Below are 18,297 nucleotides of genomic sequence, written 5' to 3' on the forward strand. Positions count from 1 at the left end.
AAATTGTGCGGTGTGATGGCAATCTGCATCGTCACACTCTGTTGGCTGCAAGATGTCGCAGGCTCAATCTTCTCTTTTAAAATAGAATGTGTGCAGCATATTGGCATTTATCGAGTTGAAAGTAGTCACACATTTAAAGTTAGTTAATCCTCCTGTTACCTTCAAATGTACTAACATCTTTTACTCTCGGGGTCAATTTGACCCCAGCAATTAAAACCTCCAGACAATTATTAGAATGAATATTGTTTCCCAAGTTTAAGTGTCAGGTACTTTATGTTTGTTTGTTGACTACCTAAATATCCCTTTAAATAAATAAAAAAGTTGATATTTACCTTCGCATTGAAAATACGGAAGGTTATGTTTTGATCGCCGTGTATTTATTTATTTATTTATTTGTATGCGTGTTACTCGCATAACTAAAAAAGTATTAAACCGAATCGCATGAAATTTGGTGGGATGATTGGTTATTATCCGTGAACCATTTGATTAGATTTTGGGATTGATCGGGTCAAAGGTCAAGGTCAAGGTCATGAAAAGGTCAACATCTTCTTTTTACCATAGCGTGGTCAATTTCTATCCAATTGGCATGCAACTAATGCCAAAATGTTCATAATTCAATGCCCAATCTTGTGATATGCGAAGGTATGCGCTCTACTGAGTGCCCGTTCTCGTTCTTATATGTTTTACACAATGAAAAAAGCCTGGGGTCAAATTGAACCCAAAGAACACAGATGGGTACAAGTTGTGTACAGGATAGTGAAAGAATATCATCATGTGAATGTTATGTTTTCCCAGTTGAAATATGAAGCAAAAAAAATTATATCAATCATTTATTTAGAGACGTTAAACATTGAATGGGGCCAAATTGACCCCAAAGGTAACAGGAGGGTTAAAACATGTCAACGTCCTTGTGGGTTCAGACAGACGGACATCAATACAAGTGTGGGTTGAAACGTAAGACACAGTTTAGGCCTCTTTACTGGTCAAATGCAAATACATACAGGTATGAATATACAGCCACCAAATAAAAAAGAGGTTTGTTTTGAAAAGATTGAGAAAATATAGGAGCAACTAACTATTCGAGAAAATTAAATAATGTATAATTTAAGGAAACATCTCCAATACATATTTATGTACAGTGTAACATGTGCAGTGTAACTATAAGTTGAGTCAACATTAAGTTTGCTCAACGGCTGAAATGTAGTTACTGTACACATAACACTAACAGCACAATTCATAATTTACTAAATTACATTACATTTTGGCATCAGGTATGACTAGAAAATTGCTAATAAAAATATATACGATCACTAGTGTTAGAATCAGCCGTGTTGTTCCAGAAGAAGAAACACATTTTATTCAAAGCATCTTAAGTTATGCAGCTGCAAATATTACAAACAAACATGAGCAATCTCCAAACGAACTGCTGGCACTTGAGCTGCATTGTGGGTAATATATGTTGATGAAAAGAAAGAGGAACAGTCCATCTTGTATCAAACAAAAATAAATGAGTGCGCGGCCATATCTGTGGCGTATTCACAGTGCACTCGCATAGTTGCTAGGAGGGTGCGCTGCATGTGCTCCGTCGGGAGGCGGGGGATCCGAAGCGCGGGTTGCCGGTTGCGGTTGAGGCGGCGTGCTCCAGGGCCCTCGGTCCTGGTCCCCAAACGCTTCATATCCAAAAGCAGCAGCAGGTGGTTGTTTTATTATATCAGGCACCTCAGAGGAAGGTAGGATGACTATCGGGAACTTGATCTCTGGATTAGCAGCATATTTGAGATCTAGATGGATCTGTGAAAAACATTACTGATGTTATATTGTTTTTTTATATCACCAGAATATCTTACGGTATTACATACTGTGTGCATTATGGACTCCTTTGGCCAACACTATGAATGAGGGATGTGGTCAAAGTCTCCACATGTTGATATTCAGATCTTTTTTTTTTTGTAATTACTTTTTGTGTTAATATGGTTTCGTGATCGGGTCTTTCTTTTATTTCTTAAAATATTCCCTTGCATGGTTTCCTATATATTTCTCTGTTTGTTTAATTCATTAAGTCCTTTTTACAAGTTACTTTTCGTATTTTCTTGCTCATTTAAAAAATAGTCAATAAAGAAAAATGGTCCATTTGCATTTGGATATTTCCTATCATGTCACAAGTGGGAAGCCTTTCACGAGGAAATATTTGTTGATAATATCACTATCACACTTTTTTATTTTTTATTTCACCTTTAACTGAAAAATGAAACCTCATTCACTACCTAAAAGTACAAATAAGACATTTTAAACTATTTAAATCCCACAAGCTTCCCATCAGTGGCTATTCTAACAAAACAGTAATCAATATATGAAGGGAATGACTGAATGGCTCAGAAAGAAGAAATGCAGGATTACCTTCCACAGCGTTATATTATATATATTTTATATATATATTCTAATTTTCTGAGACAGTCCTGTATATTATATTATATATTATATATATATATTATATATATATTACAATATTTAAGGAAGTTTACCTTCAGCCTGTACTCCTGCTTGAGGATGGAGCAGTTCAAGATGGAGGGAGGCAGTTCCCTGGGGATGGGGATCACCGTGGTTACAGTCTCTTTCCCAGGTGCAATAGACTCAATCTTCTGCTTAAGGATCTCATGTGTGCCAACTCTCCTGCGACCCTGGGCGAAGAAACTCTTCTTCTCATACAGTATAAATGTGGGCTTAACTGAACGAGTTGAGTGGTTGCTGACTTCCACCGTGACTTGGAGAGCCTCGCCTGTAAAATGGGGAAAAGGAAGCTCGTCAATTTGTAGTCCAAATCAGTTTTTGATAGTAGTTACAATTCTGCATTCGGATAATGTGTATGCTCATGCCACATGCCAACCGAACTGAAACATGTGCTACGCTGTTACTGAAGATATATTAAACATTAAAGAGTAACTTAACACCAAGCTGACCTGTGGTGACAAAAACTCAACCAATGAAGAGCATTCATTGTGAAACTTCTATTAGTCCTATTAGAGCAAAAGCTTACGAGGCCATTGGCAGCTTCGAGCTATTTATTTGATAAAACAGCCATGAAGTATGCCAATAGTAAAGTTATATGCATATTACAATGTGAATTGTCATCTATTCATATTAAAATGTTCAGTGGAAGTATTGCATCCCTTTCTCCTGAGTTTCAGCTGCCAATAGCTCTGCAGGTTTTACTCACTTACAGACTGAAATTCTCTGAGCGCCAAGACTCACATCAGATGTGGCAGCTATGAACTAATCATTGCTTGATTTAAATGACCAGTTTTACACGTTACTATCTGCCATGATCCAAGATGAGCATTGTTATGTAGACCCTTCAAAGGTTAACCTGAATGTCATACACCTCTGAAAACAATAACGCTATATGGAGAAAGAAACCGGCGGGCCAGAATATTGGCCGATTTCAGCAGATTGCCCATATCAGTGTGTATGTCGCCAATTAGTAACAAGAACTTGTGGATCAGTGTCACCAATACATACTGTAGTGTGTCCTGTAGGTTTGTTAATGTGATTTGTTTATATAATAATAATAATAATAATAATAATAATACATTTCATTTGGAGGCGTCTTTCAAGTCACCCAAGGTCAATTTACAATAAAATAATACAGAATAAAAGATAAAAGCATGAAAGATAGAAACAACATTCAAACAGAACATCAAATTTATGTTTATCGGCCTCCCAAATATCAATATTCTATCAGCTTTAAAATGAATTATCAGTCAGGATAGTAAATATAAACTAAAATGCAATACACTATCTGACTATCTGATAAAACTTGTTAGAATACAAGTTCAAAACAATCACTAAGACCATAAACATACAGTCTCTATATGATGTCGCTTAACAAGATTCTCTTCCTGCCTTCTTGGTCGTTTATGAAGACGACTTCCCTCTCCCCATGGATGAATGTACATACCACCAACACAACTTGTTGAACCTGTACTGACACCCCCCCCCCCCCACACACACACACACACACACACCTTTCACCTCCTGTAGACAGATGTGTACCTTGTTGCACGCTGGTTGGTAATCTAGTTGTCTCTCTATAAAAAAAAGATGTGGGCAGTTGGAGGAATGGCTGGAGATGGAACGTTCTCTTCTGATCGCGGTTCAGATTCAAGTCCTCAAGAGGAGAGAGCGGCACAGGTACGTGGGGTTCAGGGTTGCCAGGTCTGTGTGACAAAACCAGCCCAATGGCCAATCAAAACCAGCCCCAAACCAGCCCAATGGCCAATAAAACCAGCCCAATATCAGAACTCAAAATATGCCCGTGCCAAACCATATTCACTGCTTTTAAAGTCCATGTCCAGTACCGCTGCTAACCATGTTGGTGTCCTAAGCATAACTCCTTTATGATGCCCCCCTGAGATAGGAAAGTGACTGGAGTCAGTTTGGTAGGATTTGCGTATAAATAAATTATTTCATTTAAAATATGGATTTTTATTTAAAGATATTCATGTAATTTGCATGCAAAATAGGTCTACCCGAACCAGCGGACACAAAATTCAACCCGCGGCAACACTTCGAAAGTAGCCCAATTCCGTGGGAAAACCGCGGACCTGGCAACACTGCTCAACACATGCCTGCTTTTTTAAATAAACATGGGAGGCGGGTCGGGTTACTGCACAAGGAAAGGCTTGTGCATCTCAGGAGGGATTCATTATTACCTTGCTCGTATCCCATCCGCTGGGTGTGAACATCCATTGAGACGTTTCCAGAGCCGAACACTTTGACGGATGTATCCTGAGGCTCCTATGACAACAACCCCCGCCTCACATCAGAGCATCTCCTGCTTGAACAATACGTATCATTCAATGGTGGCAGTTGAGAAGAAGAATGATTTCTTACCAGAAGTCCAGGAACATCCACGTCTGCTTTGGACACAAATGTAAAGTGAGTTGTTGCCTTTTTGGTCAGCTTCATTGATCGTTTAAGCTCGGCCTTCAATTGATGAAGAATGATGCCTATGGAGGCTTTGAAAGATGAGGGCATGTTCCTGTGAAGTGCACATATAGGACATGTAAAAGACCTGAGAAAGAAGTAAAACATCTGCTACATGAAAGAAGAGCGAGGAAAGAAATGGCACCTTTCAGGAATCTTGAAGGAAAAAGGAAACACATGTCTTCCTTTACAAATGACATCAACGCCTGGAATATAATTTGTATTATAAGCTGTTAATAATGAATGATTGTCTAGAATACTTGGTTGTATTTATTTGACACTTTACCGTCTTGTTTTGCCTCTCTCAAGATATGTTTGACGTCGTAATATTTCTCTTCGGCCCAGTACACTCGACGATGACGCTTTCCGTGACGTTCGGTCCATCTGACCCGAGCTTTTCCTTTTGCTGTAAAAACAAGCGATTGGATTCTGGTTTCCTTCGAAGCCTCGACGATGATCCTCCCATTCACGGTATCTCCATCTGTGAAGGTGTTTCTGCCGTTGATGGCATCGTATTCAATCGAGAAGTTTTTGATGGTCATTCCTCAAAGAAATACGCAGCGGAAAATTAAAAAAATCTCCAAACAGAACGAGAAGGCTTGTAAACCCCGACCAGCTGCTCCACGCGCTTTATGCGTGACCTCAGGCATGCAAATCTTGCTAAACCGGATTGTCTCTGCTGTGTCCACAGGTGAGACACACATGCGCGCAGTGACTGCACCTTCAGCTGATAAAACAGTTGATACAAATTAATAAACAACGACTTACATTGCGACAGTGCTGCTTGATCACTCTGCTGTCGAGAATGACACTTCTTCTTTCTTTCTTTTTTGTCACTTACATTTTTTTATTTGTTTAGCGATATATACATAAAACAAGTACAAAAATGTCAGACATAAACATATATATACACACATATACATACCCCTACACACATACACACATATATACATACACACACACACATACCCTCCCCCCCCCTCCAAAAAAACCATTTTTTTTTTTTTTAAAGACAACAAACAACCCCGGCACCCCCTTAATTATCTTTTACTTGTAAGTGTGTATACACCACCCTGCATCTGTATTTACAATCACCTCAAAATCCAAATTTTACCCCTGAGTATTTGACCCCTCCTCTAATTCAGAATCAGAATCAGAATCAGTTTTATTGGCCAAGTAAGTTTGCACAAACAAGGAATTTGACTTGGTAAAGTGTCTCTGTGCTTACACAAAATATACATTACAACACAATACAATACAGAACAAATAAAACAAACAGTGCAACGGTCTAAGAAGTTTAAGAAAGTCCACTAAAAGTATATACAAGAGGAATGGCTATATACAGTAGCTGTGAAACAGTAGTGCCAGAAGAAGTGGAGAGTGCGAGAAGTGAAGGGATAAATATATATGCTATGCTACAGTGGGTTTATTAGTTAGTAGAGATTTTTATTAAAAAAGCCATCAGACTTTTTTTCCATGCTTGGTCAGTTTGTGAACTGTTCTTCAGCCTGGCAATCATACTTTTTAGAATGAGCCTTCTTGATAACCACCTGAGCCGGTGGAGTGACACCTGTATTTTTAGCTTTATTACTCACGTGCTACCCTTTCCCATCACGACATATTTTCCATTCACATCAAACTAGCTTTCATTACTGTACATACACTTATTTGACAGAATGGGTTTTAAGTCCAAAGGAAATGACGGTTGAATGACCTGCAATATTCAGTGGATCAATGGAAATTGTATTGTTAGGTTGTAGTGGATTTTATGTCCACTTGCACATGTAAATAAGGAAGTCTTATGTTTTAAATAATGCATATAGAAAGATAATTTACATAGTGGATATTAGGGAGGAATATTCCGATTAATGTATTAAGAAGCATAGACAAGTATGATCACTGTATTATATGTGTAACTGTAATGTTGATTTTATGAGGTTTATTGTTCTCACAACTGTAGGATGTGGACAGTATGAATGAGATTGGTTTTATTGTGGTAGAGGTGCCTTTCCCTTGAGATCCTAGCTGGTTTCCTGTTTAGGCTCTTATTCTGAAGTCTAAAACCGGGGGTAGGGCTCTAGACCGGAAGCGGAAAGCAGCCGTTATCTCTCTTGGCGCGAAGCCATCTGGGCACTGAGTGAGAACAACACACAAACTGGGAGCTTTAAGCTCACTAAATGGAGACTATATGTACTAATCTTATTTGCGAGACGTTAAATTGGCTGTCTGATTATTGGAGGTCGACAGAAACTTTAAAGCAACCAGAAATGACTCAAATAAATCCTCTTAAATGCATCCCTGGTGTTGAGATTTCTTCCACAAAACACATCGCTCCATCCAGACTCTTTTGAACCCCACTTTACTCTTTTAGTATACATGACAAAGTAGTTTCTCCATCTCTTCAGTCGGTGTGCGTCACTAAAGGCTCCACACAAACTGTGATGTGGTTATTCCATAAAGCCTCAAAAATGTTGCGACGGTTAATAAATAAAATACTCGAGTCGTGATATCTCAGACATTTCGGGAGGATTCAACGATGTAATTCTCAATATTTTGTGCACCGCAAATAAACTCCGTTGTTTTATTGTATTTGGGTGGCTGCCTGAGTTCCAGTGACACTGACGGGGCCTTATGGGAATCACTTCTTTAGTACTTTATTCTAAAGTCACGGTAAACACTAGTTGACGCTTACGTTCACGCATTGCTTAATAATCACATCAGTTCACGAGCGGGAAGGTAAATGGCTGTTAACCCATTATGAACAACTCCTGATGTGTTGCATGGCAATATTAATAAAAATATAATCACTGCCTATGATGTGTGACGGAACATCAGAAGACCAAAGACCGGTTTATGCGTTGTGTTTTTACTCGGGCGGCTCCACAGCCACCTTTAGCCAGACTGACCCCACCTGCTCCATCTGAGGGTCGACATTTCGCCTTTGTAGCTTGGGGACAGACTGAAGTATGGTTTAAATAAATGGTATCCATACTGGAGGTAAATGACGCTTCACTTCATTGCAGCGGATTCTACCATACGGGTTCCCTCAGACCCCAACGTCTTGAAAGATATATTTCAGTTTAAAGAAACAAAAGGCCCTCTAACACAAGATACATAATGGTCCTTTTGAATGTTGTAAGAACAGTGAATATATCATAACAAAATGCAACGCTCATGAATTCATAAAGTAACACTCTTTAGTTCATGCTCTTAAAATTACAAAGTAGTTTCATCGTCCCGTCACTGACATTTTTTGTCAAAATCCTGGATAGGGGGGAACATTCCGTATGCTCCATAGGGAGGCGGGGCACCCGACGGTGCGGGTGCTGCTGGCGGTCCGAAGCCCCAGGCTATCGGCTCTGTGCTCTCAAATCCAAAGCCACAAGCAGCAGGAACCAGACGGGCCGGCAGGATAACGATGGGAAATTTGATCTCTGGGTCTGAGGCGTATTTGACATCGAGGTACACCTGTAGAAAAGATGGTTGACGTCACATAGCTGGATTTGGTTTGATCACCAGAATAACCCTGATGTATTTTGTGCATTCACGATTATTTACAACATAGTTTACATGTGTGCATGAAAACATTCTTCCATTTATATTCTACAGCTCTATAAAACTTGAGTTCCTAGCAAAGGATAACACAAAAGGTATCACGTTAATTACCTTCGCAGAATGCGGAAGGTTATGTTTGGATCGCTGTGTATTTATTTGTGTGTGTGTTATTCGCATAACTCAAAAAGTATTAAACCGAATGGCATTAAATTTGGTGGGATGATTGGTTATTATCCGGGGACCATTTACTTACATTTTGGGATCGATCGGGTCAAAGGTCAAGGTCATGAAAAGGTCAAAATCTTCTTTTTACCATTGCGGTCAATTTGTATCCAATTGGCACGCAACTAATGCCAAAATGTGGCTGCGGCGAAGGTATGCGCTCTACCAAGTGCCCGTTCTAGTTAAATCTAGTGTTTACCAGAGATGTGCGCATAGATTTTTTTTTTTTTACATTTAGAAAATGACTATTTAACAAAAAGGATCTTGGTCGAAGGAGTCTAGCAAGTAGCTGTAAGAGACTCTTCTTGCTGCTACATCATTAGAAGATTATGTTTAAAAACCAGTAAGAAAGCTGGTCAACAACTTAATTCAAAGCGTCATTGTGAGTTAGATTATCTATCCTCTGATGGGTCAGTCGTGTCGTGAAGAGTGAAGTTGGCTTTACCCTGAGTCTGTACTCCACTTTGATGATACTGCAGTTCTCGATGGAGGGCTCCACATCAAAGGGGATGGGGATGACCCTTGTGAACTTTTCTTCAGCAGACGGAGGGATGGGCTCACCCACCTCTTTAAGGAGGTCTTTAGTGATGACATTTCGCTTCCCTTTTGCGAAGAAGGAGTGCTTTCTGTACACACAGTACTTGAGCTTGATCGGGCGAGATGAGTTGTTCTGAATGCGGGCGATAACTTTTAACCCCTCTCCTGCAAACCAGACATGTCAAAATAATCATTTGCATGACACTCACAATATCACTTCATGGGTTGTTTACCTTGGAAGAATCCTGTTTTTTCAAGATTCACATCCATGGCTACCGTTCCAGAGTTGAACACTTTCATTTTCTTGTCCTTAGACTCGTGCTGTGGTTTCTGAAAGAGGACACCATTCATTAATGCACTTAAACAACAGAACACACTTAAGCTATTATCTTATGTTCTGGTGTCTTAATTGTCCAATTTCAGTGACTGCCAGCCAAACAAAAGCTGTGCTAATTCAACAGGTGATGCATGCCGGTTAGGAACGACAGGAATGAGGAAGCACATACCATCAGCTCAGGGTCGATGGTCTCCGCCTCCTTCGACACAAAGTTGATCTTTGTTGAATCTTTGGTGGGGATCCTCATGGATCTGCTCAGCTTGGCTTCCAGCAAGTACACAATTTTACCAGCAGAGCCTTTAAAGGAGGAGGGCAGATTCCTAAAGCACAGAAGAACATGAGAAATGAAAATGCACATACAAGACAGGAGGACAACATATATATAATACAACCTTTGACTTTTCTAAATGATTTAATTAAACCTCAAATAAACTCCTATTGTAATAGTTGAGGTGGATTTATTTAGATGTTTTTCAGAAGATTATATGAAACTACTATTTTTTCATTGTTTAAAAAACAATAACTATAGAAATCTCTAAGAATTGTTACTTACTGGTAAGGCACCTGAAAGCTGAATGGGTAAACATGATATCCTGCGGCAACAACACGGTTGTCTGAAAATCAAAAATAACTTGTTAAATATAGCGGCGTGCAGAAATTGCAGGTTCTGACCTTTTTTTCTTTTTTACAGAAGAAGCAGCTCAACTGACAAAGTCAAAGTTTGGGGTTTTACAAAGTTAACAAAATCACCTTAGTCAGTTTTAATTCTGTCTAAAGATAATTCAATCACACTCTTCTATAACTATGACCAAAGTAAATTGTAAATAAACATGCATAACAAGTTACCGGTCTTCTAAACAATCAACCCACGACAAATCAAACAATATTCACACCCAATAGCTATTGATACTGGTGGTTTAACATATTATTGTAGTTTAACATTACCATGAAACATATCCTGCACGTTTTGCACTAATTGTAGGATTTCATCAAAAATATACAGAGAATATTTCAGGCACCCTTGTAGATATGCAAGTATTGTGATAATTGGCCCAAAGGTGTTTGACTGGTCTACTTTTGTGAAGAGTTATGCCTTTTTGAAGTTCAATATCTTACAAAATAAATAAGATATCAACAAGCTTTTGTTAAGTTAAAATGTTATTTCAATAATTTTGATAATGAGGGTAGTAAATGGATAAATTTATATGGCAAAAATAAAAATGGCGGAACATCTTGTGAACATCATTCTGACTCTATAGAGTCAAAGTGAGTTTTGTTAATTTGGCGCAACCTAGTGGTGAATTGCATGAAACCTTCCAGATGTGTTTCAGGTATTCTGGTGGAAATATCCTGCCAGTTTTGTGGTGATTGGGCCAAGGGTTGTTGACTTTTATCACATATTGGTCAAAATCATAAAAACTACAAAAGATATGTGGACAAGTTGGACAGAAATGTGATACAATTACATTTATCATCTCCGTGGTCTGTCAGTCGTGTCTGGTCGTCATTTCCTAAAGAAAAGGAGAACAATTACTTAACAGCAATCCACTTTAGTTCCCCGAGTTATGACATATTTGTTCTGTAACAGGCTGTTTCCGGTGTTTTGGTGTTGCAGATGCTATGTCCCTTCCGGGCTGCCGTAGAGGGTAAAGGTAACGGGAGTTTGGGGGTTAAATAAAGAAAAAGTGAAGCAAGCCGTGTGCTAAGCGACACTTCTGTTCTCCCGACTCTATCTAATCTCATGTGATAAGTGAACTGATACACGAACCCATCACACTCAGTTACAGTTCTAAAGAAAAGTCAAGATGATGATAAACCGAAGAAAATGCCGTTTATGATCACATTAAACCAATAAAAGACAACCCTCACAACTGGAGGCCATATTCCTCACCTTTGGCATCTTTGTCTTGAATGAAGAAATGCTTGAGGCTGAAGTACTTGTCCTTGGCGTGGTAAACAACAGTGGTCTGCCCGTGCCTCTCGCTCCACAAGACCTCCGCCTTCCCTTTGAGTTTGACCGACAGCGCGTCGATGGAGCATTCTTTGGCCAACTCCAGCGAGACCTCGCCGGACACGCAGTCGCCACTCGTAAACGTGTTGTCCTCATTCACGGGCTTATAGGTGACTTTGAGGCTCTTTACGGTGGACGGCATCGTGGTCTACACGGAACACTTCCTGATGTAAAAACACGGACACGAAGCCCCAGGTGGAGTAATTAAGACCAACTTCTTCTGCGGTGGGTGTGTCACGGTCCAATCCGGAGGAAGGGACCTGATCACATGACCAGCAACCGAGTACAAACAACACCGTATTTGGGACGAACAACTGCAAATAAAGACACTATTATAACATTCAAAAATCCATAAATGAAAAATAATTTGAAGAGAAGTGTCGAAAAGAGGAAGTGATCATTTCACGAGATTCGGTCACAGTCTGAACTCAATGCTGTTTTTATTGGCAAAGGTTGGAACAGATATGTCATCATATGTGCAGTGTTTGTGAAGATGGAGATGTGGAGCATGTCTTTGTGAAGTGCCGAAGGTTCAAGGCAGAAAGAAACAGATTGAAGCATAAAGTTTGTCGGAGTTTGGAGAGAGTTCTGGTGAAGCGGAGCAGCGGGTCATGCTGCTGCAGGGCTCTGCTGAGCTTCATCAAGGAAACGGGAAGAGGGCGTGGAGTATTTGCAAAGTAACTTTATTCTTATACAACAGGACAATTTACTTCACGGGATGATCTCAATACACTTAATATAATACACAAGGGTTGCAATCTCAAAACGGGCTTTTATCAATATAAGTATCCCTCTTACTATCTGGTTGACTCATATATACTTTGTAATTCTAGTTAGTTCGTACATGACAAATGAAAGCTAATATATGATGAAAATACACTTGCATTCTGATAATATATTAATATATTGTTGCAGTATATACAAAATATATTCTTATTCCGTTGCTGTTTGCGTCTGTGGATCTAAATCCACAAATGCACCCAAATTATAAATCTGGATTTTGAGAGATAATTATTTTAATTAGTTGCTAATCACTTTAAAACTAGTCTTCGTATATTTTGATGAACAGCTGTCTCTTCATCTTCAAGCAGAATGATGACAAATGCTCAGATGTAGCCATACACAGGCAGGGTCACAAAGTGGGTGACAACAACATCTAAATAAATGTGTCAACATTGGCTACACAGGCTCCTGGTCAGACACTGGAGTGTGAGGTGCATGGAAAATGAAATTGCGCTTTCATACATCAAAAATAAATAGCTTTAAATTTAAAGTCTCCCAATGTGTTTATTTTAAAGGAGCAACCTCCAAACTGGAGAACACATTTGGATTATATCTCTGCCATTACTATCAGTACATTCCTTATTGTTGTTGTCTTATCTTCACACCAATAAAAAAGTTATAAGAGAGGGACTTTGAGCTATAAATGGTTCAGCTGTGAAGAGATTTGTTTTTACTGCGAAACAGTGATAATCTGTTCGTAATCTATAATCCAATCATTTTGTGTCACACGTGGTCTACAATTACCTTGATGGAAGTTTGTTCAGACAATATTCACATCCATGCCAAATGTTCCCCATGTAAAGAGCTTAGTTTTCATATTAGTCATACTGTGGAGTCTGACAGGAAACTGATAATTGCGTTGGTGTTATTTCTCATTACCGCAGCAGTGTCCAAGCGCCAACACAATGGAAGTGCATTTGTGTGTGCTGTGTGTGTGTGTGTGTGTGTGTGTGTGTGTGTGATTTTTAGCTGATTGCACATATCGGTGTGTATGTCGCCAATTAGTAACACAAACTTGTGGATCAGTGTCACCATTACATACTGTAGTGTGTCCTGTAGGTTTTTTAATGTGATTTCTTTATATTTATGTTTATCGGCCTCCAAAATAAAATACTATTCTTTCAGCTTTAAAATGAATTATCAGTCAGGATAGTAAATATGAACTAAAATACAATATCTTTTTGCATCTGATAAAACCTGTTAGAATACAAGTTAAAAACAATGACTAAGACCATAAACATACAGTCTCTATGATGTCGTTTAAATTACAAAGTAGTTTCAGAGTCCCGTCACTGACAATTTTTGCCAAAATCCTGGAGAGGAGGGAACATTCCGTATTATTTATTATATGGAATTTTTCGCTCCTATCATTTTTTTATAAAAACAAATTGTAATGTTAATAGAAAACATTTCATTTTGTTCAGCTCTCATGTCTTCTCACAACACAATGTGTTTCAGGTGTTGCTACAGCAACCAATTACTTAACTTCAAGTTACAGTGATCAATAGAAAAATCATTTTGCCGATGGGTGCCCTTTTTTGGGGGTTTGAACACCTGCCCCCCAAAATGTCTGTGCACGTGCCACTGTATGCTCCATAGGGAGGTGGGGCAGCCAAAGGTACGTGTCACGACCCGGCTCTTAAGGCCGCGACAAAGACAAGTGAGACACCGGGTTGTTTACAGGAGTAACACTCTTTAATCCTCATTAACACGGTACGGAGGTTCCAGGCGCCTCCACGACTGCTGGTGACAGATCTTAAATGCTTCCGGGGACCGCCGTTCCCGGCTGCGATGACGCTCCTTTTCCTCCGCACCTGCAACACCTGAAATCCTGGCAACCCCGCCTCCCTCCAGAGGGGCGTCACAGTCGTGTTGGCGGTCCGAAGCCCCAGGCTAACGGCTAACGCCAGAAGCAGCAGGAACCCGACGGGTCAGCAGGATAACGATGGGAAATTTGATCTCTGGGTTTGAGGCGTATTTGACATCGAGGTTCACCTGTAGAAAAGATGGTTGATGTCACATAGCTGGATTTGGTCTGATCACCAGAATAATCCTGATGTATTTTGTGCATTCACGATTATTTACATCCCGTGGGCATGAAAACATTCTTCAATTTATTATTATTATATAAAACTTGAGTTTCTCCACAAAGAGTAACACAAAAAGGTACCACGTTAATTAAACCTAGAGTTTACCAGAGATGTGCTCATAGGTAAAAAATAAATTAAAAAAAACATTTATAAAATGACTAGGGCTGTCAATCGATGAAAAAAAATTCACTAATTAATCGCACATTTTGAAATTCATTAATCGCAATTAAAAGTTAAAAGTTAAAAGTTCATTCTTTTTAAAGACCAAACTTCACACAGAGCTGTGTTTTCAAAGAGGCTCCTACCTATAAAGTGCCAGCGAGGTATTTAATATTGTGGATGATAAATTGTTTCTTCAGTGAAACATCAGATTAGTTAAAAAAAAGAAGTATATTGAGACCCCATTGGTCCTGTCATCTTTAACACTGAACACAGCAGAACCAGTGGCCTTGATGACTGACTGACATTCACATATGTCACGTTAACCCTCTGGAGGCTGGGGGCATTTTATACATTTTACAACAACAACAAAATTCACCTTTTAAAGGCGTTTGCATATGACACATACCCACGTGTTATACATCAAACATTCCAGAACAATCTCAGCTCTATTCAATGAGGCTCAGTTGTCCTCGCGCCGTGTTCTCTGTTCTCTGACTGACAGGCTGCTAATGAGCCTCACCTGTGAGGTGGGAGGTCCTTTGTGATTTACTGAGTGTTCATTGGTTGTTTTTTCCCCAAAATGTTGACAGACAAACGGATTGACCAATCACGGTGAAGGTTTCGTGTGACGAGTTCTTTCCGCGCCGCGTCACCCGACACGTCGCCCCTCCGTTCCTCTGTGTATCAGAGGGGGAGACGGGAGGAAGGAGAGCAGGAGGAAACCCGACTGATTCATCCACGAGTTAAACTGATTTCTGCTTCTTATTTTCGCGGAGAAATAATTGTTTAAAAAACGGAAACAGTGTTAAACCGTACTGCCGCGGTTTGACACTCGGTTTGAACACCGGAAGTAAACAAAGTTGCGTTAATTGCGTTAAAATATTTTAGTGCGTTAACGCGGCCAAATTAATCGCATTGATTAACGCGTTAACGCTGACAGCCCTAAAAATGACTAATCAACAAAAAAGATGTCGGTCGAAGGCGTCTAGCATGTAGCTGTAAGAGACTTGGCAGACATAACATCGTTTAACTCACATGAATAATAATTTGTCATTCAAAACACAATTAAAGGCGCACCTAAGAACATTCACCACTTGACGTATTCTATTGCTTTTTAGTCATCTGATTTTCTTTTTCTTTGTATGAATTAAGTTGAATTGCATAACATATATCTTATCCTCCTACTGTGCATCTGACTGCACTATTTTTTACTTTGTTGTACTATTTTTAACTGTTGGTTTCACGATATATTTTTGTATGTATTGTATTTTGTCCTTTCTGTGGACCCCAGGAAGATTAGCGGTCGCTAAGGCGTCAGCTAATGGGGATCCAATAAATAAACAATAAACATACAATGTACCTTTTCATTATTCCATCTTGCTGCTACATAAGTAAAAGATTATATGTTTTAAAACCAGGAAGAAAGCTGGTCAACAACTTAATTCAAAGTGTCATTGTGAGTTAGATTATCTTTCCTCTGATGGGGCAGTCGTGTCGAGTGAAGTTTTACCCTGAGTCTGTTCTCCACTTTGATGATATAGCATTTCTTGATGGAGGGCTCCACATCAGAGGGGATGAGGATGACCTTTGTGAACTTTTCTTCAGCAGACGGAGGGATGGGCTCCCCCACCTCTTTAAGGAGGTCTTTAGTGATGACATTTTGGTTCCCTTCTGCTAAGACGGTGTGCTTTCTGTACACACAGTACTTGAGCTTGATCGGGCGAGATGAGTTGTTCTGAATGAGGGCCATAACTTTTAACCCCTCTCCTGTAAACCAGACCAGACATGTCAAACCAATCATTTGCATGACACTTACAAGTTTCAATATCACTTCATGGGTTGTTTACCTTGGAAGAATCCTGTTTTTTCAAGATTCACATCCACGGCTACCGTTCCAGAGTTGAACACTTTCATTTTCTTGTCCTTAGACTCGTGCTGTGGTTTCTGAAAGAGGACACCATTCATTAATGCACTTAAACAACAGAACACACTTAAGCTATTATCTTATGTTCTGGTGTCTTCATTGTCCAATTTCAGTGACTGCCAGACAAACAAAAGCTGTGCTAATTCAACAGGTGATGCATGCCGGTTAGGAACGACAGGAATGAAGAAGCACATACCATCAGCCGAGGGTCAATGGCCTCCTTCGACACAAAGTTGATCGTTGTTGAATCTTTGGTGGGGATCCTCATGGATCTGCTCAGCTTGGCTTCCAGTAAGTACACAATTTTACCAGCAGAGCCTTTAAAGGAGGAGGGCAGATTCCTAAAGAACAGAAGAACATGAGAAATGAAAATGCACATACAAGACAGGAGGACAACATATATATAATACAACCTTTGACTTTTCTAAATGATAATTAAACCTCAAATAAACTCCTATTGTAATAGTTTAGGTGGATATATTTAGATGTTTTTCAGAAGATTATATGAAAGTACCATATTTTCATTGTTTAAAAAAGAAACTATAGAAATGTATTAGAATGATTACTTCCTGGAAAGGCACCTGAAAGCTGAATGGGTAAACATGATGTCCAGCGGCAACAACACGGTTCTCTGAAAATAAAAAATAACTTGATAAATACCTCGTGGTGATTTGTATGAAACCTTCCAGATGTGTTTCAGGTATTCTTGTGGAAATATCCTGCCAGTTTTGTGGTGATTGGGCCAAGGATAGTTGACTTTTATCACATGTTGGTCAAAATCATGAAAACTACAAAAGATATGTGGACAAGTTGGACAGAAATGTGATAAAATTACATGTATCATCTCCGTGGCCTGTCAGTCGTGTCTGGTCGTCATTTCCTAAAGAAAAGGTGAACTATGACTTAACATCAACACACTTTAGTTACCCGAGTTATGACATATTTGTTCTGTAACAGGCCGTTTCAGGTGTTGCAGATGATATGTCCCTTCCGGGTTGCCGTAAAGGGAACAGGTCTATCCAGAGCGCCTCGATCATTTAAAAAATGACTAAGTGCACAAAAATGTCCGTGTCGGCTGAGTTGACCGCAGTGCTGAGCGACAATTTTGTTCTCCCGACTCCATTTGTTCTCATGTGATAAGTACACCTGATACACAAACCCATCACACTCAGTTACAGTTCTAAAGAAAAGTCAAAATGATGATAAACCGAAGAAAATCCCGTTCATGATCACATTAAACCAATAAAAGAAAACCCTCACAACTGGAGGCCATATTCCTCACCTTTGGTATCTTTTTTTTGAATGAAGAAATGCTTGAGGCTGAAGTACTTGTACTTGTTCTGGTTGCTTACCACAACCTTGGCCTGCCTGTGGAAGTACTTGTCCTTGGAGTGGTAAACAGTGGTCTGCCCATAACTCTTGCTCCACAAGACCTCCGCCTTCCCTTTGAATTTGACCCACAGCGCGTCGATGGAGCATTCTTTGGCCAACTCCAGCGAGACCTCGCCGGAAACCCAGTCGCCACTCGTAAACGTGTTGTCCTCATTCACGGGCTTATAGGTGACTTTGAGGCTCTTTACGGCGGACGGCATCGTGCGTGGCCTCCACGGAACACTCCCCGATGTAAAAACACGGACACAAAGTCCCAGGTGGAGTAATTAACACCAATTTCTTCTGCGATGGGTGTGTCACG

At 39.7% G+C, this 18,297-nt stretch overlaps 4 protein-coding genes across 4 annotated transcripts in view; 1 reads left to right on the plus strand and 3 right to left on the minus strand.

Annotated features, from left to right (window-relative positions):
* Nucleotides 1-865: 865 nt before the first annotated feature.
* On the minus strand, nt 866-5,539 carry LOC130197148 (arrestin domain-containing protein 3-like). The gene is made up of 6 exons (XM_056419669.1): nt 5,270-5,539; nt 5,129-5,189; nt 4,891-5,038; nt 4,710-4,794; nt 2,523-2,776; nt 866-1,791 (listed from the first exon to the last, which is right to left on the minus strand). The coding sequence occupies exons 1-6, from the start codon at nt 5,523-5,525 to the stop codon at nt 1,537-1,539; spliced, it is 1,059 nt and encodes a 352-aa protein (XP_056275644.1). The 5' UTR covers nt 5,526-5,539; the 3' UTR covers nt 866-1,536.
* A 2,619-nt stretch (nt 5,540-8,158) lies between these two features.
* LOC130197142 (arrestin domain-containing protein 3-like) lies at nt 8,159-11,860 on the minus strand. Its single transcript, XM_056419657.1, has 7 exons — nt 11,526-11,860; nt 11,101-11,145; nt 10,188-10,248; nt 9,804-9,954; nt 9,531-9,627; nt 9,206-9,462; nt 8,159-8,451 (listed from the first exon to the last, which is right to left on the minus strand). The coding sequence occupies exons 1-7, from the start codon at nt 11,785-11,787 to the stop codon at nt 8,224-8,226; spliced, it is 1,101 nt and encodes a 366-aa protein (XP_056275632.1). The 5' UTR covers nt 11,788-11,860; the 3' UTR covers nt 8,159-8,223.
* A 2,240-nt stretch (nt 11,861-14,100) lies between these two features.
* LOC130197146 (arrestin domain-containing protein 2-like) lies at nt 14,101-18,196 on the minus strand. Its single transcript, XM_056419666.1, has 6 exons — nt 17,887-18,196; nt 17,173-17,235; nt 16,801-16,943; nt 16,528-16,624; nt 16,191-16,447; nt 14,101-14,423 (listed from the first exon to the last, which is right to left on the minus strand). The coding sequence occupies exons 1-6, from the start codon at nt 18,194-18,196 to the stop codon at nt 14,322-14,324; spliced, it is 972 nt and encodes a 323-aa protein (XP_056275641.1). The 3' UTR covers nt 14,101-14,321.
* Nucleotides 16,880-18,297, plus strand: part of ssbp2a (single stranded DNA binding protein 2a) — a 94,566-nt gene continuing 93,148 nt past the window's right edge. Inside the window, exon 1 of the mRNA XM_056419661.1 lies at nt 16,880-16,895. The gene's annotated coding sequence lies outside the window, so the exon portion shown is untranslated. The remainder of the gene's footprint in view (nt 16,896-18,297) is intronic.

Source organism: Pseudoliparis swirei, chromosome 7, assembly GCF_029220125.1.
Source record: "Pseudoliparis swirei isolate HS2019 ecotype Mariana Trench chromosome 7, NWPU_hadal_v1, whole genome shotgun sequence".
Taxonomy (NCBI): domain Eukaryota; kingdom Metazoa; phylum Chordata; class Actinopteri; order Perciformes; family Liparidae; genus Pseudoliparis; species Pseudoliparis swirei.